This window comes from Mya arenaria, chromosome 5 (genome assembly GCF_026914265.1).
Source record: "Mya arenaria isolate MELC-2E11 chromosome 5, ASM2691426v1".
In the NCBI taxonomy this organism is placed as follows: Eukaryota; Metazoa; Mollusca; class Bivalvia; order Myida; family Myidae; genus Mya; species Mya arenaria.
This window is the reverse complement of record NC_069126.1, coordinates 75,817,880-75,841,945: the sequence shown is the minus strand read 5'-3', so window position 1 is coordinate 75,841,945 and position 24,066 is coordinate 75,817,880. Positions and strand designations below refer to the sequence as shown.

General features: G+C 34.8%; 3 protein-coding genes and 1 long non-coding RNA gene across 8 annotated transcripts; 1 reads left to right on the top strand and 3 right to left on the bottom strand.

Annotated features, from left to right (window-relative positions):
* LOC128235376 (uncharacterized) lies at positions 1-4,475 on the bottom strand. 4 transcript variants are annotated; one of them, XR_008261203.1, is made up of 7 exons: positions 4,393-4,475; positions 3,990-4,060; positions 3,510-3,598; positions 2,998-3,073; positions 1,761-1,837; positions 1,463-1,587; positions 1-101 (listed from the first exon to the last, which is right to left on the bottom strand). It is a non-coding gene; the product is annotated as an uncharacterized LOC128235376 (long non-coding RNA). The 4 variants fall into 4 exon arrangements; XR_008261204.1 differs by having other exon boundaries at positions 1,473-1,587; XR_008261205.1 differs by having other exon boundaries at positions 1,463-1,537.
* Positions 4,476-10,825: 6,350 nt separating this feature from the next.
* LOC128235109 (uncharacterized) lies at positions 10,826-13,356 on the bottom strand. Its single transcript, XM_052949844.1, has 2 exons — positions 13,187-13,356; positions 10,826-12,992 (listed from the first exon to the last, which is right to left on the bottom strand). Exon 2 carries the CDS (start codon positions 12,985-12,987, stop codon positions 12,091-12,093), a length of 897 nt encoding a protein of 298 aa, XP_052805804.1. The 5' UTR covers positions 12,988-12,992; positions 13,187-13,356; the 3' UTR covers positions 10,826-12,090.
* Positions 13,357-16,068: 2,712 nt separating this feature from the next.
* On the top strand, positions 16,069-18,383 carry LOC128233457 (uncharacterized). Of its 2 annotated transcripts, none has more exons than XM_052947133.1 (3): positions 16,069-16,312; positions 17,041-17,098; positions 17,830-18,383. In XM_052947133.1, the coding sequence occupies exons 1-3, from the start codon at positions 16,309-16,311 to the stop codon at positions 18,110-18,112; spliced, it is 345 nt and encodes a 114-aa protein (XP_052803093.1). In that variant the 5' UTR covers positions 16,069-16,308; the 3' UTR covers positions 18,113-18,383. The 2 variants fall into 2 exon arrangements, with proteins under 2 accessions (XP_052803093.1, XP_052803092.1); XM_052947132.1 differs by having other exon boundaries at positions 17,041-17,104.
* Positions 18,384-21,272: 2,889 nt separating this feature from the next.
* On the bottom strand, positions 21,273-23,784 carry LOC128234898 (uncharacterized). The gene is made up of 2 exons (XM_052949508.1): positions 23,629-23,784; positions 21,273-23,427 (listed from the first exon to the last, which is right to left on the bottom strand). The coding sequence occupies exon 2, from the start codon at positions 23,420-23,422 to the stop codon at positions 22,526-22,528; it is 897 nt and encodes a 298-aa protein (XP_052805468.1). The 5' UTR covers positions 23,423-23,427; positions 23,629-23,784; the 3' UTR covers positions 21,273-22,525.
* Between the last annotated feature and the right edge of the window lie 282 nt (positions 23,785-24,066).

Sequence of the window (24,066 nt, the reverse complement as noted above, 5' to 3'; positions counted from 1 at the left end):
TGTGGATAGGTAACTTTTTTCAAATAAACAATGACATTTCAAATAGATCGACGAACTCTGTCTGCTGTCTTCTGTCGGATCCCCTGTGTATGGCATCTCATCTGAAAAAATGAAATGAAACGTGTAAAAGACGAAACATTCTTACATACAATAGCACATTAATGTTTACTCTGGTAAATTTTGGTTTCATTTATAACATTGGATTTTTACAAAAATGATAAATGCTTAATTTCAAAACATATTAACCATTCTCTCAGTTTTGATTTACAAATGACAGAGCAGTACACTAACAACGTGCTTAAAATTATGATTTTTTTGACAACTTTTCAAATTTTTCAAAATTTTTGACTTTGGATTCTCACCATAGCGCATTCGCGTTTTAGCTATATACCTACCAAAGCGCATTTGCGTTTAAGCGATGTAGTTTTTTCACGCTGAGTACCCCCCCTTATGAAACTTTTTTTACATTGAATTTAGAACGATTTAGTTGACTCACAAAATTAGGCACACAAAGTGACGATGTACAAGTATTTTGGGGTGACGAGCTTTTTGGTTCGCTCGCCCGGCCAAACTAAAACACTTTTAGTATATATATAAGTCTTTTTGTTTGGCCGGGCGATGTAACCAAAAAGCTCGTCACCCTAAATTATTTGTACATCGTCACCTGGTTTGCTTAAATTTGTGAGTCGATTTGTCATAAAGAGAGTAAAATGTATGATAAGATGCTTAGCATCTTCAAATAATTTGACATTCATCTTTTGGTTTGACAAATAAAATGAGTAAAATTTATGATAAACTGTTTAGCATCTGTAAATAATTTGACATTCATCTTTTGGTTTGACAAATAATAGAGTGAAATGTATGACAAATGCTAAATATCATGAATCGATTCAAGACATGACATTTAGCATTTGGTTTGACAAATAATAAAGTGAAATGTATGATAAACTGCTTAGCATCTGTAAATAATTTGACGTTCATCTTTTGGTTTGACAAATAATAGAGTGAAATGTTTGATAAATGCTCAGTGTCATGAATCGATTTGACACTTAGCATTTGGTTTGACAAACAATAAAGTGAAATGTTTAATAAATGCTCAGTATCATGAATCGCTTTGATATTCATCAATTTGTTTTACTAATGAACAAATAATGTCATATGGTTTGACAAAAAAGTAGATTGAAATACCATTCATTTGTGATGTTTTACACTTGTGAAATGCAGATCGAATGCATTATTTTTGTGCATATTTAATATGTAACGCATACTTAATATCATTACAAAACTTGAAACCTACAGCAATTTATGATCTGTACAATGGAGAGACTTAACCGCAAAATTAAAAGAATTGCCATTCTTGAGGCTAGACTTGCTGTACTCAAAACAGAGTTACAGTCAGAACTGGAGCAGCTGAACAATTCCAATGACATGACAATGAACTATGGTTCAAAAACATTATCACCTGTACAAACCGAGGTTGAAGACTGGGGTGACTGCGTAAGGACTTCAGAAATCATCAGCGAGGAGGACTGGGAATCTGAAGCAAACAGGCAGCCCTTACAGATGCCCTGTTTGTTTCTCAAAAAACTGTGGACATAAAGTGAACAGATGTTTGTTCAGAGAAGCCGCAACTCAGTGATTTAATATTCTACATTATTGTTGTATGTACCATATAATACTGGATGAACAAGTTCAAAAACATTTTATCATATACTACTGGATGAACAAGTTAAAAAATAAATAAGCACTTTGTATTTTACCTCGTGTTGTTTTACTTCAATGTCCCGAAACCATTTAAACGAACAACTTCCACTGAGGTCAGACCAGCCATACAGAGCTGAAAAAACAAAACATTTCTGTTGAAAAATGAAAACATCAATGAGTGAGTAAAATAAGAACAATACTTGTTCAATTTGTTTGCCACCAAAAACATGAATCTTAAATGATCTTGTTATCCCTGCCAGATGATATACAATAAAACTTAACAATATAAGCTTCAACTCACTAATTTTCATTTACTAAATATGAACACTGGCTAATTAACTTCTATTAAGTCTTTGACCACCAAAGAATATTTGCAGTGAGTTGTAAATGCTTAGTCTCAAAACATATAAACCATTCTTTCAGTTTTGATTTACAAATGATAGAGCAGAACACTAACAATGTGCTTAAAATTATGATTTATTTGACAACTTTTCAATTTTTTCAAAATTTTTGACTTTGGATTTTCACCATAGCGCATTCGTTTTTTAGCTATATACTTACCAAAGCGCATTTGCGTTTAAGCGATGTAGTTTTTTCACACTGAGTACCCCCCTTATGAAACTTTTTTTTACATTGAATTTAGAACGATTTAGTTGACTCACAAAATTAGGCACACAAAGTGACGATGTACAAGTATTTTGGGGTGACGAGCTTTTTGGTTACCTCGCCCGGCCAAACAAAAAGACTTATATATATACTAAAAGTGTTTTTGTTTGGTCGGGCGAGCGAACCAAAAAGCTCGTCACCCCAAAATACTTGTACATCGTCACCTGGTTTGCTTAAATTTGTGAGTCGATTTGTCATAAAGAGAGTAAAATGTATGATAAGATGCTTAGCATCTTCAAATAATTTGACATTCATCTTTTGGTTTGACAAATAAAATGAGTAAAATTTATGATAAACTGCTAAGCATGTGTAAATAATTTGACATTCATCTTTCGGTTTGACAAATAATATAGTGAAATGTATGACACATGCTAAATATCATGAATGAATTTGACACTTAGCATTTGGTTTGACAACTGAAAGAGTGAAATGTATGACAAATGCTAAATGTCATGAATCTGACACATAGCTGTAATTTTGCTACCATAATGTGAAATAAGTACAAAGAGCAAAATCAAATCATGTTGGTTCAGTGTTTCAGTATACCAAAGTACCAAGATGAGTTAACTTTACTGTTCATTGTAACTTTGAGATTTGTTTCTGATGAAATTTGGTGAAATTACTTACTTGTTATTGTCAGAGCAGAACACACTGCATATTGGGTGAGCTTCAGGTTATATAGGCTAGGTTACTCCTCACAACTCTGAAACAAAACATTTTATCAACAAAACTGCACATATTGCTTGTTAGTTTTTTACATTTTTCATTCCATTAAAAGCATGGCTAAGTGCACATTTCATCCACATCAACAATGTTGAAATAATCCTGAAAACAAAATGCTTCCTACATACAAACAGAAACAGAAAAACTGTTCACATGCAGAAGGTATTATGTTCCCAACATTTCTTATCATTCACAACAGGAACAAAAATATGCATTTATGGCATTGGTAGATATCAAACACAAACTGAAAATTTATCTAATAGCAGTTCAATGTAATAAATCAAACACAGTGTCTGTTATTAGATAAATTATCAGTTTATAAAAAATATTCCAAGCATATTTCCAAACAGACTAAGCACTGAGATTATGATATGACAGTTCAATTCATGGAATTAATTTTCAGTGATTTTACTTACTTGTAAATGTACTTTCTTGGGTACTGCCTTCAACCATTTTGATCACCAGCTTTCTGACACACAGGACGACTGCATCTGAACTGCCGTCTCTGGTTTAAAAAAAATAATTTTCAACATATTTTTCAAACAAAGAAATAGAAGAAGATATTTATCAATCTTGCATGATTTGCCATTTCTTATTTCTGTCAGTTTGGTCCCTAAACAAAGTTGAAATCATTCAAAATATGACATAAACAAGACAAGAGATATGAATTAACACTGCTTACTCTGTTTTTCAACATATCTAGCCGAGAATTGAAGTTTCTAAAATCGGCTTCGAGAATGTTCGAAACATTCTAAAACGAGCTGGGACCAATTTCTTTTGACAGAAGTTTTTATGGAATTCAATAGATACATCGACAAAACTTGCTGGTAATATGATACATCATATATTTAGACACAATTTCTCATAAAACTTTTAAACATTCATGTCATACTTACCGCAGGAAAGCTGGAAATACGACCTTCACAATTTATTTTTCAAGATGGCCGACCAGCGCACAGCGAGAACTCTGCAATATGACGTCATACATATCACGTCATATCATTCCATGAATTGCATTATTTATTTATTTTTTAAACTTTTACGAAAATAAAGAAAATAGACTCATTAAAAATAATTGAAATTATGTTTATTATGTATTATGTATCGTTTTATGATATTAAACATTAGGAAAAAAAAAGTTTGTTCATTTTCAGAAAAACGAAATCGAAAGTAGAAATATTTTCTGAAATTGGAAATGTTTAAAACCTCGTAAAATCATTTATATCTCTTGTATATGCATAAACCCGGCTTGGTTCAATCGCGAAAACATTATAGAAACTATAACTACCAAGGTCGTACCTTCAAACACAGAAAATATCCCAAATTTTACACACAAAGAGTATTGTTTACATGGTTCAACCGTATCCAAGTGAATACGACAGACAACACTTTCCGTTATAATAATCAGCTGAGAGCTACTGCTGAACGGTCAATTTTGTACTGAAAATCGTAACATTATTCTGTGATTGTTTTACTTTATTTCATGTTTTATTTTGCTTAAGTATCGTACTTTGTAGCATTTTACGATACATTCTGTTTATCTTTGAGGAGTTATGCATAGCGATTTGCACATATATATGACTATATGACCGTTACTCGTTTGATAACTATGAGCAAGCATAGTTGTTCTTGAAGCTTAAGTGATTCCAAATAGATTACTATAGATAAACACAATAAAACACGAACAGTTCATACATTTTATTTTGCTACTATTCATTGTCTGTTCATCACTCAATTTATTGTTAACAACGTTTTGGCACAAACTGTCTCCCACGCCTGGCGAAGAACTGGCGAAGTGCTTCGTGATTCTCATTTCTCTCTAAGTCTCTGCTACTGAGCTTTTCAACAACTTTGTAAGTTTTGTCAACACTCGACAAGTCTTCTTGCAGCAAACACATCAAACAGGGCGGCTATATCAAATGTCTTTTCAAGCATGGCTAAGTATGAACATATACTGAAAGCTATTTACTGTAATCAAAAAATGTTTCGTGAACATATGCAATATTTTTGAAATTAAATGAAACAACACATGATCTGCTTATTATCATTGTATTTCGATGTTAAAATTCCATATACATTTTGAAACAACAAGATTCTGGCATCGCGTGCTAAAGCAATGGCAATACAAAAAACATCGAACGGATTTATTTGACTCGTTCTGTTTGATTCTGATGTAATAGGTACACGGGTAGCCGACTGGGTTTTTGTGTTCCGAGATGGCGCAAAATTTCATTCCTGATACCCAGTTGTAAACATCTCTTGTTCCACTTGTCTGAATAGGAGTTTTTTGCAAACGTCTCAGGAAGCGAGTGTTCCATTTTCTCTTTAATCTTCCTTCAGAGAAAATATCAATAGCTTTTATTAGTTTTTCCTTGTGTCGTTCGGTGAACTGAAATTGATTTACTTGAATGCTTGGTTCAATTTCGTCAATTTTTACTTCCTCGTCTACGGTCTCAATGTCTTCAAAATTATCACTATCATAACAGTAACCGTCACAAACGCAGCAATTTCTCATATAACAAGCTGCCCCGTCTGGGTTGTCAACTTGCATGGATTCGATTTCGCTCGATTTTTGTTCTTCAGCATCTCGCAAATAATCTTCTGCCATCTCCATCATTTTTTCATATTCCTTGATATCATCCATGGGTTGCTGAGAAGAAGATTCGCTTTTTTGCTCATTTTCACTTGTATTCTCACAAGGCGTTGTTTGCTGTGTCGATGCTTGACTGGACATAATTGTTTGAGAATGTGTATGACAAGTAACAAATTTCAAGCCTTATAATATGAAAAAAATAATTCACTAGTAAATCGCATTCCATGATATAAATCGAAAATAAAACTGACATTGAACTCGCTCACAATAGAAATATGACGGACATAAGCAACCTTAATTTACAAATTACCGGCTTCGTAGCGAGACTATGTATGGGTGATAACAAGCACGAGTCTACGTTCAAAGACATCGTCTCGATACTTGACAATATCGAAAAAAAAATTCTGCAAAACAAACTAGCGACGACTGAGTATCGCAAGAAATGTGGCGCACTACAACAAAAGGTGTTTAGTTTGACCAGAGAGAACGATCGGTATAAGCAAACTAACACAGCACAACAATATGAAATAACTCGTTTAACAACTGAGTTAGAACATTTGCATAACTTCAATACAGTTGAATTGAATCTGTCACAGCTGACCGCGGAAAACAATCAGATTAAGCAAAATAACACGGCATTGGAAGACGAAGTTTTGGGCTTGAAATCTCAAACAGACAACCTGCAATCCTTAGACGAAGCTGCCTGTATGGAACTATTCAACGAAAACACTCAAGATTTTTCATGAATTACTTTACTTCTGCCACTTACAAGTGAATATTACGAAATTCAATAAAAAGCAATTTCAAAGCATTCGTTTTTTATGTTTATTTTATATTGTCAGAAGTCAGAATTATGTTCACATCACTGTAATTTCAAATTTGCTTTGCCATGATCGTACTAGGTTTGGGTTGACAGTTCTTACACTGAAAATACTGTAGGTACAAGTTCTTACTTAATTCAATAAAAACAAGTTTAAAGCATTCGTTTGTATGTTTATTCAGAAATGTTTTCACATCATTGTGATTTCAATAATGTTACTCGGCAGTACAGCCGTCGCACTGGCAGTTATTGGTACTATTGTTATAAGGACCATACGTCATTGTCGGACAGGAACCCATAGCGTTTTGAAAGTCTTCGTCCTTTCCCGACATTTCAGCATCCATCTGTTGGGGGGGCAGTATCATGGCTGGTTTTCTGTTTTTTTACATTGTTCACATCGCTGTCCATTTCACAGTTTTCAGTTTTTCTTTTAGCGCTCAAGTTCGATGTACAATCATCAACCAGCATCTCTTCTTGTTCTGTGTAGTACTACTTACATTTGTCGCACTGGCAGAAAACCTTTCTGTACAACTTACATGTGTCGCACTGGCAGTTTTCAAGACATTGATCTGTATTAATTGTAACAGCGTTGTACCTCTCTGTTTTCTGTTTTCTGTAGTTACACTCGTCGCACTGGCTGTTCTCAATTTCGAAAAACTTATGGTCATCATAATTTAATCTGAAAAACTTACAGTCGTCACACTGGCAGTTCTCAATACAATTGCTTGTCATTATGCGTTTTGTTTGACATTTGTTGATTTCAGCAAGATATATTCAAAACCGTGGCCCTAAAATAATGCATATCTCAACATCCAGTAGCGCTTAAACTGTTTTCTTGCGCTTTGCTTGATTCTAGTCAGATAATCTTTTCCTTCTGAGATACCCAATTTCTTGTAGTATCGTTTCCTTTCTTTAATGTGTTTTAACGCTACTGGATGGCTCAACCAACAAGCAGGACAAACGCCGTTGTATTTATCAAAACAGCTTGGACACGCGGAATGTTCGAGCGCACAGTTTTTCATAACGAGTAAGAGATAATCAATGTTACTGTAACCACCACACCACTCACAACATCGAAAACGTTTTCCGAATCTCTTATCATACGAATATTTTGACGTGTTTAACATGTTTGACATGTTTGGATCTGTATCGGCTGTCATAGTGTATGTTTGTGTGTTTGTATGTGTGCATGAGTTCTTTGTAGCCACCACAAATAATGGAATACAGAAAACGGGGGTGAAAATAAGGGGGGGATTTTCAACAAGGGGGGGCCTTTTCTATCAGCCTATTTCCCCAAGTCCATTCCATTTCCATTTTAATTTTTCAAACATCAAAACAAAACTTCCCAGTTTGCTAGCACTTGAACACTGCTATGAACAAGATTATAGTAACTTACTTTTATCATTGTTGCCGTGTTTTCACATTACAGATTTTGCATTACTGCAACTGAACAAACCATAATCCGGATGATAGCATCCGGGCGTGGCTCGACTGTAAAGTGATACGGCGGACGAATCCTTCATCGCGCTTCTTCGATCCACAGGCGCGTGCGTGCCGCGGAGATGGCAATGGTGTCTCTGGATAAAAACAACAATTCTTATGCCTGCATCCGACGGAGGCTCGATGAAGACCAGCGGTCAGGCTCCAAAAATGCCAGCCTTTAAATTCCTTGTTTTTCAAAATGTCGGCGCTGTGAACCATACAGAGTAAATGACACCAATTTGGAAGTGCCTACTAATTATTACATGCCTTATTTCTCTTTTAATTGACACTTGACAGTGAATCAACGCATGGTTATACCATCTCAAACCATTGGCTTCCGTCCATTGAACTGTTGCACAGATTGTAAATTAATACTGTACATATGTATATTGTAATGGACCGGTGGCCTTATAGCAAATAAACTTTGTCATTGGCTGAATCCTTCCATATTTATAGGTTTTGAAGCTGAATGGTTTGTGATTTCAAAACAGGCTGAACATGCTGGATCTACTTTTTTGTTTACATTTTCACAGCATTGCTTGTCCTTGTACACTGGATATTGCCATTTTACCGAATACATTGTGGTTACGTTCAACCAATTTTATTTTTCTATGGAGAAACGTAACTTTTTTCTAATGTTTATAATGTTTAGCACACAAATGGAGCTTTTCCCTCATATATGGTGTCGGGGTCGTGAACCACTTGAAATCAGTGTTATATTGCATGCTAATAGTCAATTGACTAGAATGTATAGGAAATTTATTCAGTGGTCTGTGACCTCCAGATTTCATTAATCGCGTTTCAACAGCGAGTTATTTATGCGGCGCATACCCCACTAGGCGCGGGTGAGGGGGGGGGGGGGTATTTTTCTCTATTAGACAACATCATTGTTTACAGTCGAACAGTCATTTAAGCTCGGTCAGACTTTTATGACCTAAAATCAAAGAGGATTTCATTATGTATCATGGAAATGTTCTATTCAAGGATCTGTCTTACCTTTCGTAGTCATGGTGTGTTTAATAGTGTAAATAACTACTAATTGACACATGTAAGTGACAACATTTATTTACAGTTTTTACTCATATCATGTATATGTAAACATATATATCATGATATTTTTTTACAATATCGTGTCGTTTACTACATTTGTCCCATTTCATTGCACCAAAAGTGCTGGCAATAAGGTTTTCAGCTAAAAACAAAAACCAACTATAACATGTGTTTGCAAACCACCAAATACTGAGTTATTGCGTTACATTTGAAATAATACGCCAAGTGTTTTTCTCATTCTTGGATGGATGACAGTTTTCTTGTACAGAAAGTCATTGCTGTTATGTGTGTACAACATTGTATGAATAAATATTTGTTAAATATTCTTGCTTCTTTAACATGCGTACAAATGTCGATAAAATATGTAGAACAAGAACGCAACATTGAGCTTCTTTCGTCGCTCATCGGTAGATCATACTGTTCATATTCAATCCCAAATTCTGCGTTTACAAATTTAATTAAAAAATTCTTTACATGTTTGCAGAATTAGACACGACAAAACATAGTTATATCTGCAAATATTGATCGCAAATTTGATATCCTATCTGAAGTCCAAACCATACATTACATATAAATATGTTTTATTAAAAGTATATGTAGACCTTTTCCTAAAAAATCATAAACGGTAAAATAACTTTATCGATGAAACTGTGTGGCATTATATACAACTTCAATTCTTCGAAAGCCATAACATGATGTATATCCCTGCATTTACTGTGGAACATCTGTTTAACCCCTTCCATTTCATACTCATGTTTTATAGAATTTGCATACTCTGAATGCTCTTTCCGAAATAAGATGCATTTAAAGCTGCACTCTCACAGATTGAACGTTTTGACAACTGTTTTATTTTATCCATGGAAACCAGTTATATAAGACTGCTGACAAAACCCCCCAGTTTATATAAGTTCAAAAATTGATATTTCATGCATTATTAAAACATTAATTTTCGAACGAATTATTGTCAGCAATCTTATATCATTGGTTTGCAGATATAAGCGCAAAGATTTGCTCTTTCCAAGACAAAAAACAAAAAAGCTGTTAAAATGGTCAATCTATGAGAGTGCAGCTTTAAACTTACAGTCAACACTTATATACGATGAATCACAATCTTCAGGTCTTTCCATATCAGTTCGGTCCGTATTACAGAAGCATCTTAAGAATTTTTTAACATATTTTAACTTAAGTATAACATTTGGAAATGATATATTTCTTCTAAAAACACTAGTTCTCTAAAATGATTTTTCATTTTTAAAAAATTAAGTGTCCATATTTTAATTTCAGAATATATTGGACATATACTTATATAACAATAAGCATAACATTTTCTTCCAACGAAATAAATCAGTTAAGGAAATTGTTGAATTTAAGGAAAAGGTAAACTTTTAACTTAAGATGCTTCTGTAATATGGCCCCTGGGCGTCATGATCATTTGTCGTTAGTTGATGCAACCTATGTGTGCGTTCACTATGTTAACAGTATTGTATGTAACTTTTCTAAATATATGGTGTGTTCTTAGTTCATTTAAACAACGTTAACTTGAAGTCCTCGGGACCCAGATAAAAAACTTCGAATTAACGATATTTCGAGTTAACAATTAAAAAAAGTTGTTAGAAAATGACAGCGTTCGCGAAATATTGGTGACGTAAAATATTAAGCCGTGAAGATTGCTATGTCTTCTACACATTACCAACATGTTGCATCGTTCAATATATATGCACTGGAACAGAAGCTGTAAATACATGCTGCAGAGCAAATTGTGGCTGATATGTAATACAAGGCAGACAGAAAGACAGCGATGTTTATTTTATACGTGTACAAAGTACATAGTCAATATACACAATAGACATTCTGAACCTGATACAAATGACAAAACATAGCATCCTTAAATACAATCAAATCAATATATAAACATTCATGTGTCAGGTGAATTAACATGATTTGGAATTACAAAGTACATCGTCAATATACACAATATACAAAATATACCTGATACAGATTACAAAACAATAAGTCATTAAATTTAGTCATATCGATATATAAACATTCATTTGTCAGGTGATTTAACATGATTTGGAAAAGAAAGAAAAAGAAACATTTTGCATCAATCCAAATAGTTTTCAATGTAACGAGGCTTCAGCAGATGCCTTTGAATAAAACCTTTTTTTATACTTTCTAATATTTCTAATGACGTTGTTGAAATAAATTGGATCAACTTAAAACTTATCGCTATATCAATAAAATACGAAAAAAAATCGAAACTAAACTATAAGTGGTAGTTAACCTCTTGATCCCGGTAACCGGCATTCACTATCGAATGAAATGTTTTTGTTTACTTGTGGTCTTTTGATAAACACTTAAGTCTTGTTTTTTTATATCATATTCAGCAGTCTTTCAAACAACATGTACAGATAACAAGAAGTGGCAGAAATATGCGTTAAAAATATAATCCCCATCAGATATATTGTTATTTCTATTCAATTTAAGAAAAAGCTTGACCTGATTTTCTATTTTACAGCAAATAGTGTATGGCAAAGGTAGTCTAAACATATAATTTAATTGGAGTTACTTGGTATGTGCAGTATTCAAAAAGATATCAACAACAAAAATATTGCTCTACACACTGTACCCTTTTGCTATAACTTTTATAAAACAACTCAAAACATTTAGAAGTCAAACACATTCGAAGACCGATCTTATAATTAACTCTTGTTATATGTTTCGTGCTTAGATAATATTACTCATCAACTGTGTTGCAATTAGTCTGCAGTGAGCCTTGCATCAAAGAAAATTATCGGAGTTGCATGTTTGCTTATCGCCTTATAGCATGAGGCTACCACACGTTTTAATGATTACATGAACTTTTCATTTAAGTAGACCTTTCGAATGATATGTCCAATTACAAAACATAAACGCTGACATTGTTCTTTCATTGCCATGGTCACATTGGCTCTTCAATTCTTTAAATAAAAACGAATTCCATACACCTTTCAGTCCAGACCAACGCTGCGTGCAATTTTGTATATTTGTTCCGGTTTTCAATACATCACACTTAGCCCCCATTGTGCCTTGGTGGTCGCTGCGGAATGTGCACGCTTGTCTCCGTGGGGCAGTGCTTGCGAAGCATTTCCAGTTTAATCTGCCGACCTGTAACCTGCTCGACATCAACAAGTTTCGCCTGAGTGAGCTCCAATGCCTTAGAGGCAATGAAACAATCTGCAACAAGGGCTTCGTTCCGCGCCTGAACAAAGCCGTTTGTGCCACTGCTGCATTTATACACGTTCATCATGAACAGATGACGCTGATCTCGAAGTGACCCCTTTGTCATCGACGGCAGATAGCCAAGCTTTCCCATCTCTGGCTGTACTCCTGAAAGAAACGTTTCTTGACCCTCCTTACAAAGTTTTCCTACTATTTGTTTAAGGGATCCATGGTCAATGGTCAGTTCCCCTCCAACTAAAACTGGCTTTCCCGTCGACCATGCCAGACACTGTGAGAACAAGATCAAGCTCTCGGCAAGAGTCTCGATTTGAACCTTGGCTTCGGTGACCATTGTATACTTCCATGTCACCATCGAAAATTCCTTGATCACCGACTTGTTCCCGGAAGGTGTCAATGACAAAACTTCCACACCAGGGCACACCATGCTGTCCATGTCGAGTCCAGGCAATGGCCCAAAGCTGTTTAGACTGACATGTGGACTATTTATCCTAACTCTGGTGTTGTTATACAACATAACTAACCCGTCGTTCGATTGGACCTTGTACTGTCCATATCCCTTCACGGCATTCATGGAAACAGCTTTTTCATCGCCGGGCAATAGGCAGATGTCCGGAGCAGAGGCCACGATGATTTTCTCAAGGTATGGGCTCCTTTGGGATGTTGGCAAGGAGCAGAGTCCTCTACGGGACGAGTTGAAACTCATTAAAGACAGATGGTCTTGCCCCATATTGCCTGTAAGAGAAGCGGCTCTATCGTAGATATAAATACATGTATTCAATTTGTATTTACAAATGCCACAATAAAAGTGCGCTGGTGTTATTTTCTATTTAGAACAGTGTTTTCTGAGATTCACTTAAACTCTCGGATACATTACTGTTATTTTAAAACCCAATCATCAAATGAAAAGATGTGATCAAAAATCATACCTGTATATAAAATCGTCCTTAGTAAGATCCACCACTTAATAGAAATAATAATTCAATACTATTTCTTTCTTAATAATGTTATTATGTTTATATTAATGTGTATTATATTAACGAATTTTTTAGTCTAACTGCTCATGCAATGCGCTCCTCTTTAAATACTTGTTCATGGAAATTCCAACAGGCAGACCTCGCGTATGTTGTGCAATAAAAAGTGTAATGATCCTTTATTGGACAGATGCAATTTCAACTGCTTAACATTCTGTGGGATCCCGTCTAGGATATTTTAAAGCATGACTTGATATTTTTCTATTGTTATACCAATATTAACGTTGTTGCCTTAAAAAAAACCGATTTGTTTAAAGGAACATAATGTAGATTTATGATTTTATTCACATTTTTATACAGAGTATAGTGATAACAGAAATGAACAGTATTGTATATATGCATATTTTACTATGATATTTTTGTGTTTATATGGATATTTAAACATTGATAATTATTTATGTTGACGTGATGAAGCACTAGTGAGAATACTCACATTTCTTTAAACAAAATTAAAAAATATAGCAAATGCAAATGGGTTCATGCGGCCTTTATTAACTGTTGTTTACGAGATTTATAACAATGAAGAAAATGATGAAGCATATATAAACAGAAAATCAGTCTACACAATGCGCCGCACGTGCACCATTATCTGTTTATCTTCCCGAGTTTGATAAACGTAACATTTGTCATCATACAAAATACATTCAATAGAAACTAGTGCACTCAATATCAACACCATTTGTTTATAAAGTCACGTTCATCAACTTTGTTGTATAGATGTCGCGTTCTATTAAGATTAAGCTTGCTTTAGTTTAAACATATTTTATTCAGTTCATATATACAAAAATAACAGTACAGCAATAGTATGATGAAATGGATTGGAAAACAAGCAATGTAATTGCTCATACTAATTCCTTTCCATGTAGCAGTGTACAGTTACGAATTGCATAAGCTTGCTTTATTTCATAATATATATTGTACATGTACATGTATTAGTAACACAACTATCATAGATATAGCGTTAGGACTGAAGAGATAGTTGGGAGCCAATATTTTTAAGAATACGGAACATATTGCTGCGCTCGCCTTCCGCTCGCTTGCAATATATTCCGTATTTTTAAAAATATTAAAGATAACTAATACATACATGTACTAAGTCACGAAAACAAAAGGGTGAGAGGAAAGTATTTCATTTTGATATTTATTTGAAATTCAAATTAAGAGGGAACTAAATCAAAGCCGTATTTGTTCAATACTTTAACATCACCTGACTTTGACATATGAAATATCGATTGTACACAATGCAACTGATAACGTTATCAGTAGGGCTTTAAAAGCAAACAAACCCGCATACTGGCGCAATCCAACAAGATGGAAAGACGACAAGTTTATAGCAACGGGAATTTTAAATTGTATGCAATGACTATAGTTATGTTTTTACTCTTTTTTGCATTAAAGTGTATTACTAATGAAACAGTCGAAGATGGAAGTGATGCCGAAGAACTTGATGTGGATCCGCGAGTTAGAGAGTTTTATTATCTTTAGGGTAAGTAGACAAACTGACAATACTAAATTCATTGTTACAGACGGATATGCAACTTTTCATTCTTTTGCAATCCTCCTCCTCCTCCTCCTCCTCCCCTTCATCATCATTCATCATCAGCATCCTCATACGCAGCAGCAGCAGCAACAGCACGTCAGCAGCGTCAGCAGCAGCAACAGAAGAAGCAGCAGAAGTAGCAGGAGCAGCATCAATTTTAGGAGTCATCGTACGGTTAACTCTGTGTTTTAATAATTTTCAGTAAAACATTTATGGATTCATAAACTGTATTCCTAATAAATATGTTTACTTTACGATGGCTGATTTCTGTAATCTATTGGAGGCATTATTGCCGAAAGAAAGAGTGTGACGCAGTTGGTCGGTAATTTAAAGGTGTTATCGCGTTGTCAGTGAATATAAGCGAATTGGGAAACACGTAAACTACAGTGCGATAAAGTGACAAAGTATAAACTATTAAAATGTATTTTCAACTCAGAAATACAGAGAGGTACTTCCTCACATTCAAAAGACAGCACTCAGGCCACTCAAACGAAATAATATGCATGTTTACAGTTTGTTCTACTTTGAAAGCCAATGAGATTGCTGCATTTCGTTTTAAATTTGAAAAATATTTCCCATATTCTGCAATTCGTCCCTGATATAAACTCCGATACAGAAAAAATACAGTGATATTTGGCCTACGTGACTTTTCTAGAAAGCAGGCCGAGCCTGTATTGCTTTTTAGAACGTGACAAACTGTAAGCAAGTTATCTTTCATATTTTTAAGAATACGGAACATATTGCTGCGCTCGCCTTCCGCTCGCTTGCAATATATTCCGTATTTTTAAAAATATTAAAGATAACTAATACATACATGTACTAAGTCACGAAAACAAAAGGGTGAGAGGAAAGTATTTCATTTTGATATTTATTTGAAATTCAAATTAAGAGGGAACTAAATCAAAGCCGTATTTGTTCAATACTTTAACATCACCTGACTTTGACATATGAAATATCGATTGTACACAATGCAACTGATAACGTTATCAGTAGGGCTTTAAAAGCAAACAAACCCGCATACTGGCGCAATCCAACAAGATGGAAAGACGACAAGTTTATAGCAACGGGAATTTTAAATTGTATGCAATGACTATAGTTATGTTTTTACTCTTTTTTGCATTAAAGTGTATTACTAATGAAACAGTCGAAGATGGAAGTGATGCCGAAGAACTTGATGTGGATCCGCGAGTTAGAGAGTTTTATAAAATTAGTGCCGAAGAACTCCAGAAAAGACAAATCAAAGAGTTTGCTGACGCTCTCGGCTACGGTTATGTAGATGAGGAAGACATTAAGGATGCTCAGTTTGCGGCAGAAGGGCGCATTGAGCATGTTCCGGAATCGGACAGTATATCACGCGAGAATGGAAGAAGCCGGGAAGTGAACATCAAGCCGCGTGTTAATCCTGCTAATGGAACCGTCCGCTTAACAAAAGAAGACGGCACAGATGAAAAACATCTAACCGACGAAATACATAACCATGGGTAAGTGCATGCAAGCTTTTATAATAGTAATTGTAAATTATTTTCATTGTATCAACAACTACGATAAGAGTCTGAATGTGGTAAAGCTCGTACACACACACAAACACGCCGGATGTTTGTCTTCATTTGACAGAACATTCATTTGGTTGGATAACGCAGTATTTAATCGTACACGTGAAACACAAAACGTGATCATTACTCGTCAACATAAACATGCAATATATCACGATTATTTGAACAACTTGAGCATTTGATTATTAATCCTACTGGTACTATTTTTTGTATGATTTAAACATAACTGTTCAACCTTTAATTTGCTTATAAATGAGCATGAATATGGATACTGAAGAAGAAAAACGAAATTATAATATTTTGCGAAATTTATCAGAATTGCATATTTACAAATAGCTTATATATTAATAACATACTTTTACGCAATATACAATCATCACAATTATTTGATTTTACTAACATATGAGTAAATTATTTGAATCGATCCACGTCAAATTATTGAACAGGACATTTGAAAAACCCTCAACTATCATTGACCCGAATAAACATGCAAACACCAAGTTTTGTTTGAAATGCACACGCCAATACAGGCTTCTTACTTACCTAATATTTCCTTATTTATTACGTGCGTATTTAATCACAATGCAATCAACAACGATAGATACATGCTATATTGATCCGCAAAACAATTTCATAACGTTCATAATCTTTTTCAGGGAATTGCGCTAAACAGAAGACCAACACGGGCCGACGTTGGCATGGAACACGATCGAGGTTAAGGTTCGACTGAATACAACAATATTTAACTAGATTCCTTCTAGTAGTTTATTTGAAACTGAACCTAACTATGAAAATATTTCTCGGGCGAGAATTGTCCCGGCATTGCTTCAAGTAGGCAACAGTAAACATAAATATATCTAATATCAAGTGGTTGCAAACTAGTATCTGCATGTGAACTAAGCAAGAGGAAAATATAAACAGAAGGTAACGATTGCATTGCAAATTGGACATGGTACATACATTTCAACATGCTAATCAGGCAGGAACCGGACCAGAAACTGTTTAAAATAATTAACATGTATGTACAAAGTTATATTTGTTAATAGACCCATATTAAAATGGGCTGGTTTTGTAGTGGAAGTGACATGCTATTTATTTCGCTAGCGGATCTAGGGAGGGAGCACACGCGGTAACATCCCTATCCCCACCACTTGAAATTTTCAGGTGAACATTTCTTTTCAATTTGGTGGAAAAGTATGCATATCACACATGAATTCACAATTTTAAACCAAAATAGCTAGACTGGTCTTGGAAGAATCCCAAAACCGCGTACCGCATTCAGAGCATATCATGTTTTGTATCTGCGGGAAGGGCGCACCCAAGAGCCCCTCTCCAACGTGAAATGCTGGATCCGCCCAGCCCATGTAGTATAACACTTGAACACTGCCATGAACAAGATTATAGTAACTTACTTTTATCATTGTTGCCGTGTTTTCACATTACAGATTTTGCATTACTGCAACTGAACGAACCCATTATCCGGATGATAGCATCCGGGCGTGGCTCGACTGTAAAGTGATACGGCGGACGAATCCTTCATCGCGCTTCTTCGATCCACAGGCGCGTGCGTGCCGCGGAGATGACAATGGTGTCTCTGGGATAAAAACAACAATTCTTATGCCTGCATCCGACGGAGGCTCAATGAAGACCAGCGGTCAGGCTCCAAAAATGCCAGCCTTTAAATTCCTTGTTTTTCAAAATGTCGGCGCTGTGAACCATCCAGAGTAAATGACACCAATTTGGAAGTGCCTACTCATTATTACATGCCTTATTTCTCTTTTAATTGACACTTGACAGTGAATCAACGCATGGTTATACCATCTCAAACCATTGGCTTCCGTCCATTGAACTGTTGCACAGATTGTAAATTAATACTGTACATATGTATATTGTAATGGACCGGTGGCCTTATAGCAAATAAACTTTGTCATTGGCTGAATCCTTCCATATTTATAGGTTTTGAAGCTGAATGGTTTGTGATTTCAAAACAGGCTGAACATGCTGGATCTACTTTTTTGTTTACATGTTCACAGCATTGCTTGTCCTTGTACACTGGATATTGCCATTTTACCGAATACATTGTGGTTATGTTCAACCAATTTTATTTTTCTATGGAGAAACGTAACTTTTTTTCTAATGTTTATAATGTTTAGCACACAAATGGAGCTTTTCCCTCATATATGGTGTCGGGGTCGTGAACCACTTGAAATCAGTGTTATATTGCATGCTAATAGTCAATTGACTAGAATGTATAGGAAATTTATTCAGTGGTCTGTGACCTCCATATTTCATTAATCGCGTTTCAACAGCGAATTATTTATGCGGCGCATACCCCACTAGGCGCGGGTGTGTGTGTGTGTGGGGGGGGGGGGTATTTTTCTCTCTTAGACAACATCATTGTTTACAGTCGAACCGTCATTTAAGCTCGGTCAGACTTTTATGACCTAAAATCAAAGAGGATTTCATTATGCATCATGGAAATGTTCTATTCAAAGATCTGTCTTACATTCCGTAGTCATGGTGTGTTTAATAGTGTAAATAACTACTAATTGACACATGTAAGTGACAACATTTATTTACAGTTTTTACTCATATCATGTATATGTAAACATATATATATATTGATATTTTTTTACAATATCGTGTCGTTAACTACATTTGTCCCATTTCATTGCACCAAAAGTGCTGGCAATAAGGTTTTCAGCTGAAAACAAAAACCAACTATAACGACGTTGCGTACGATGTTGGCGTAAATTAGCGTAACCGACGTTATCGTCATTTTTAACCGTTTTAACGTTGCATAGATTACTTGAGGTGTTTTTCGATAGTATGCTATTTTTTCTGCTCCAGTTTCGAACTTCATCTTAATAGTGGAGATGAAAGTATTTATACATTATTCATTTTAATTTAATTCTAAACAAATAAGTTATGAGTGAATTATATTGCAATGTTCGTATAACATCGTATACGTAAACATTATTGAGCTTTCAAACGTAACGTCGACATCACATTAATATCAAAGGCTGTGCCATCGTGGCTAGATTTTGCAGTTTTCAAGTTTTAAATTCAGTTTATATTCAACTTAAGACATATGCACAGCAATTTGTAGTCAATTTTATGTACTTTTAGACTGCAGTTGCAGCTTTATAAACAAATGCATATTTCTTTAAATATTTCGACAACGTACGTTCATGTGTTTGCAAACCACCAAATACTGAGTTATTGCGTTACATTTGAAATAATACGCCAAGTGTTTTTCTCATTCTTGGATGCATGACAGTTTTCTTGTACAGAAATTCATTGCTGTTATGTGTGTACAACATTGTATGAATAAATATTTGTTAAATATTCTTGCTTCTTTAACATGCGTACAAATGTCGATAAAATATGTAGAACAAGAACGCAACATTGAGCTTCTTTTCGTCACTCATCGGTAGATCATACTGTTCATATTCAATCCCAAATTCTGCGTTTACAAATTTAACAAATTTAATTAAAAAATTCTTTACATGTTTGCAGAATTAGACACGACAAAACATAGTTATATCTGCAAATATTGATCGCAAATTTGATATCCTATCTGAAGCTTCAAAGTCCAAACCATACATTACATATAAATATGTTTTATTAAAAGTATATGTAGACCTTTTCCTAAAAAAATCATAAACGGTAAAATAACTTTATCGATGAAACTGTGTGGCATTATATACAACTTCAATTCTTCGAAAGCCATAACATGATGTATATCCCTGCATTTACTGTGGAACATCTGTTTAACCCCTTCCATTTCATACTCATGTTTTATAGAATTTGCATACTCTGAATGCTCTTTCCGAAATAAGATGCATTTAAAGCTGCACTCTCACAGATTGAACGTTTTGACAACTGTTTTATTTTTTTGTCTTGGAACGAGCCAATTTTTGCGAAAATCCATGAAAACCAGTTATATGAGACTGCTGACAAAAAAAACCAGTTTATATAAGTTCAAAAATTGATATTTTATGCATATTTCTTAAACCGTTAGTAACGGTTTAAGCCGTAAAACATTAATTTTCGAACGAATTATTGTCAGCAATCTTATATCATTGGTTTGCAGATATAAGCGCAAAGATTTGCTCTTTCCAAGACAAAAAAACAAAAAAGCTGTTAAAATGGTCAATCTGTGAGAGTGCAGCTTTAAACTTACAGTCAACACTTATATACGATGAATCACAATCTTCAGGTCTTTCCATATCAGTTCGGTCCGTATTACAGAAGCATCTTAAGAATTTTTTAACATATTTTAACTTAAAGGTGAACTGAACTATTTCTTCTAAAAACACTAGTTCTTTAAAATGGATTTTTCATTATTAAAAATTTAAGTGTCCATATTTTAATTTCAGAATATACTGTATTTATACTTATATTACAATAAGCATAACATTTTCTTCCAACGAAATAAAACAGTTAAGGAAATTGTTGAATTTAAGGAAAAGGTAAACTTTTAACTTAAGATGCTTCTGTAATATGGCCCCTGGGCGTCATGATCATTTGTCGTTAGTTGATGCAACCTATGTGTGCGTTCACTATGTTAACAGTATTGTATGTAACTTTTCTAAATATATGGTGTGTTCTTAGTTAATTTAAACAACGTTAACTTGAAGTCCTCGGGACCCAGATAAAAAAAAACTTTGAATTAACGATATTTCGAATTAACAATTAAAAAAAGTTGTTAGAAAATGACAGCGTTCGCGAAATATTGGTGACGTAAAATATTAAGCCGTGAAGATTGCTATGTCGGCTACACATTACCAACATGTTGCATCGTTCAATATACATGCACTGGAACAGAAGCTGTAAACACATGCTGCAGAGCAAATTGTGGCTGATATGTAATAGAAGACAGACAGAAAGACAGCGTTGTTTATTTTATACGTGTACAAAGTACATAGTCAATATACACAATAGACATTCTGAACCTGATACAAATGACAAAACATAGCATCCTTAAATACAATCAAATCAATATATAAACATTCATGTGTCAGGTGAATTAACATGATTTGGAATTACAAAGTACATCGTCAATATACACAATATACAAAATATACCTGATAAAGATTACAAAACAATAAGTCATTAAATTTAGTCATATCGATATATAAACATTCATTTGTCAGGTGATTTAACATGATTTGAAAAAGAAAGAAAAAGAAACATTTTGCATCAATCCAAATAGTTTTCAATGTAACGAGGCTTCAGCAGATGCCTTTGAATAAAACCTTTTTTTATACTTTCTAATATTTCTAATGACGTTGTTGAAATAAATTGGATCAACTTAAAAACTTATCGCTATATCAGTAAAATACGAAAAAAAAATCGAAACTAAACTATAAGTGGTAGTTAACCTCGTGATCCCGGTAACCGGCATTCACTATCGAATGAAATGTTTTTGTTTATTTCTGGTCTTTTTTTTTTTATATCATATTCAGCAGCCTTTCAAACAATATGTACAGATAACAAGAAGTGGCAGAAACATGCGTTAAAAATATAATCACCATCAGATATATTGTTATTTCTATTCAATTTAAGAAATATAGAAATAGCTTAACCTGATTTTCTATTTTACAGCAAATAGTGTATGCAAAGGTAGTTTAAACATATAATTTAATTGGAGTTTCTTGGTATGTGCAGTATTCAAATACATATCAACTACGAAAATATTGCTCTACACACTGTACCCTTTTGCTATAACTTTTATAAAACAACTCAAAACATTTAGAAGTCAAACACATTCGAAGATCGAGCTTATAATTAACTCTTGTTATATGTTTCGTGCTTAGATAATATTACTCATCAACTGTGTTGCAATTAGTCTGCAGTGAGCCTTGCATCAAAGAAAAATATCGGAGTTGCATGTTTGCTTATCGCCTTATAGCATGAGGCTACCACACGTTTTAATGATTACATGAACTTTTCATTTAAGTAGACCTTTCGAATGATATGTCCAATTACAAAACATAAACGCTGACATTTCTTTCATTGCCATGGTCACATTGGCTCTTCAATTCTTTAAATAAAAACGAATTCCATACACCTTTCAGTCCAGACCAACGCTGCGTGCAATTTTGTATATTTGTTCCGGTTTTCGATACATCACACTTAGCCCCCATTGTGCCTTGGTGGTCGCTGCGGAATGTGCACGCTTGTCTCCGTGGGGCAGTGCTTGCGAAGCATTTCCAGTTTAATCTGCCGACCTGTAACCTGCTCGACATCAACAAGTTTCGCCTGAGTGAGCTCCAGTGCCTTAGAGGCAATGAAGCAATCTGCAACAAGGGCTTCGTTCCGCGCCTGAACAAAGCCGTTTGTGCCACTGCTGCATTTATACACGTTCATCATGAATAGATGACGCTGATCTCGAAGTGACCCCTTTGTCATCGACGGCAGATAGCCAAGCTTTCCCTTCTCTGGCTGTACTCCTGAAAGAAACATTTCTTGACCCTCCTTACAAAGTTTTCCTACTATTTGTTTAAGGGATCCATGGTCAATGGTCAGTTCCCCTCCAACTAAAACTGGCTTTCCCGTCGACCATGCCAGACACTGTGAGAACAAGATCAAGCTCTCGGCAAGAGTCTCGATTTGAACCTTGGCTTCGGTGACCATTGTATACTTCCATGTCACCATCGAAAATTCCTTGATCACCGACTTGTTCCCGGAAGGTGTCAATGACAAAACTCCCACACCAGGGCACACCATGCTGTCCATGTCGAGTCCAGGCAATGGCCCAAAGCTGTTTAGACTGACATGTGGACTATTTATCCTAACTCTGGTGTTGTTATACAACATAACTAACCCGTCGTTCGATTGGACCTTGTACTGTCCATATCCCTTCACGGCATTCATGGAAACAGCTTTTTCATCGCCGGGCAATAGGCAGATGTCCGGAGCAGAGGCCACGATGATTTTCTCAAGGTATGGGCTCCTTTGGGATGTTGGCAAGGAGCAGAGTCCTCTACGGGACGAGTTGAAACTCATTAAAGACAGATGGTCTTGCCCCATGTTGCCTGTAAGAGAAGCGGCTCTAGCTTATTACGTAGATCTAAATACATGTATTAAATTTGTATTTACCAATGCCACAATAAAAGTGCGCTGGTGTTATTTTCTATTTAGAACAGTGTTTACTGAGATTCACTTAAACTCTCGGATACATTACTGTCATTTAAAAACCCAATCATCAAATGAAAAGATGTGATCAAAAATCATACCTGTATATAAAATCGTCCTTAGTAAGATCCACCACTTAATAGAAATAATAATTCAATACTATTTCTTTCTTAATAATGTTATTATGTTTATATTAATGTGTATTATATTAACGTATTTTTTAGTCTAACTACTCATGCAGCGCGCTCCTCTTTAAATACTTGTTCATGGAAATTCCAACAGGCAGACCTCACGTATGTTGTGCAATAAAAAGTTTAATGATCCTTTATTGGACAGATGCAATTTCAACTGCTTAACATTCTGTGGGATCCCGTCTAGGATATTTTAAAGCATGACTTGATATTTTTCTATTGTTATACTAATATTAACGTTGTTGCCTTAAAAAAAAACGATTTGTTTAAAGGAACATAATGTAGATTTATAATTTTATTCACATTTTAATACAGAGTATAGTGATAACAGAAATGAACAGTATTGTA

Bases quoted from the DNA above. Each gene is read 5' to 3' on its own strand.
- LOC128235109 (XM_052949844.1), bottom strand. From the start codon at position 12,987: ATGGGGCAAGACCATCTGTCTTTAATGAGTTTCAACTCGTCCCGTAGA.
- LOC128233457 (XM_052947132.1), top strand. The intron at 17,105-17,829 runs GTTCGACTGAAT...TTCACATTACAG, and splicing joins GGAACACGATCGAGGTTAAG to ATTTTGCATTACTGCAACTG.
- LOC128234898 (XM_052949508.1), bottom strand. From the start codon at position 23,422: ATGGGGCAAGACCATCTGTCTTTAATGAGTTTCAACTCGTCCCGTAGA.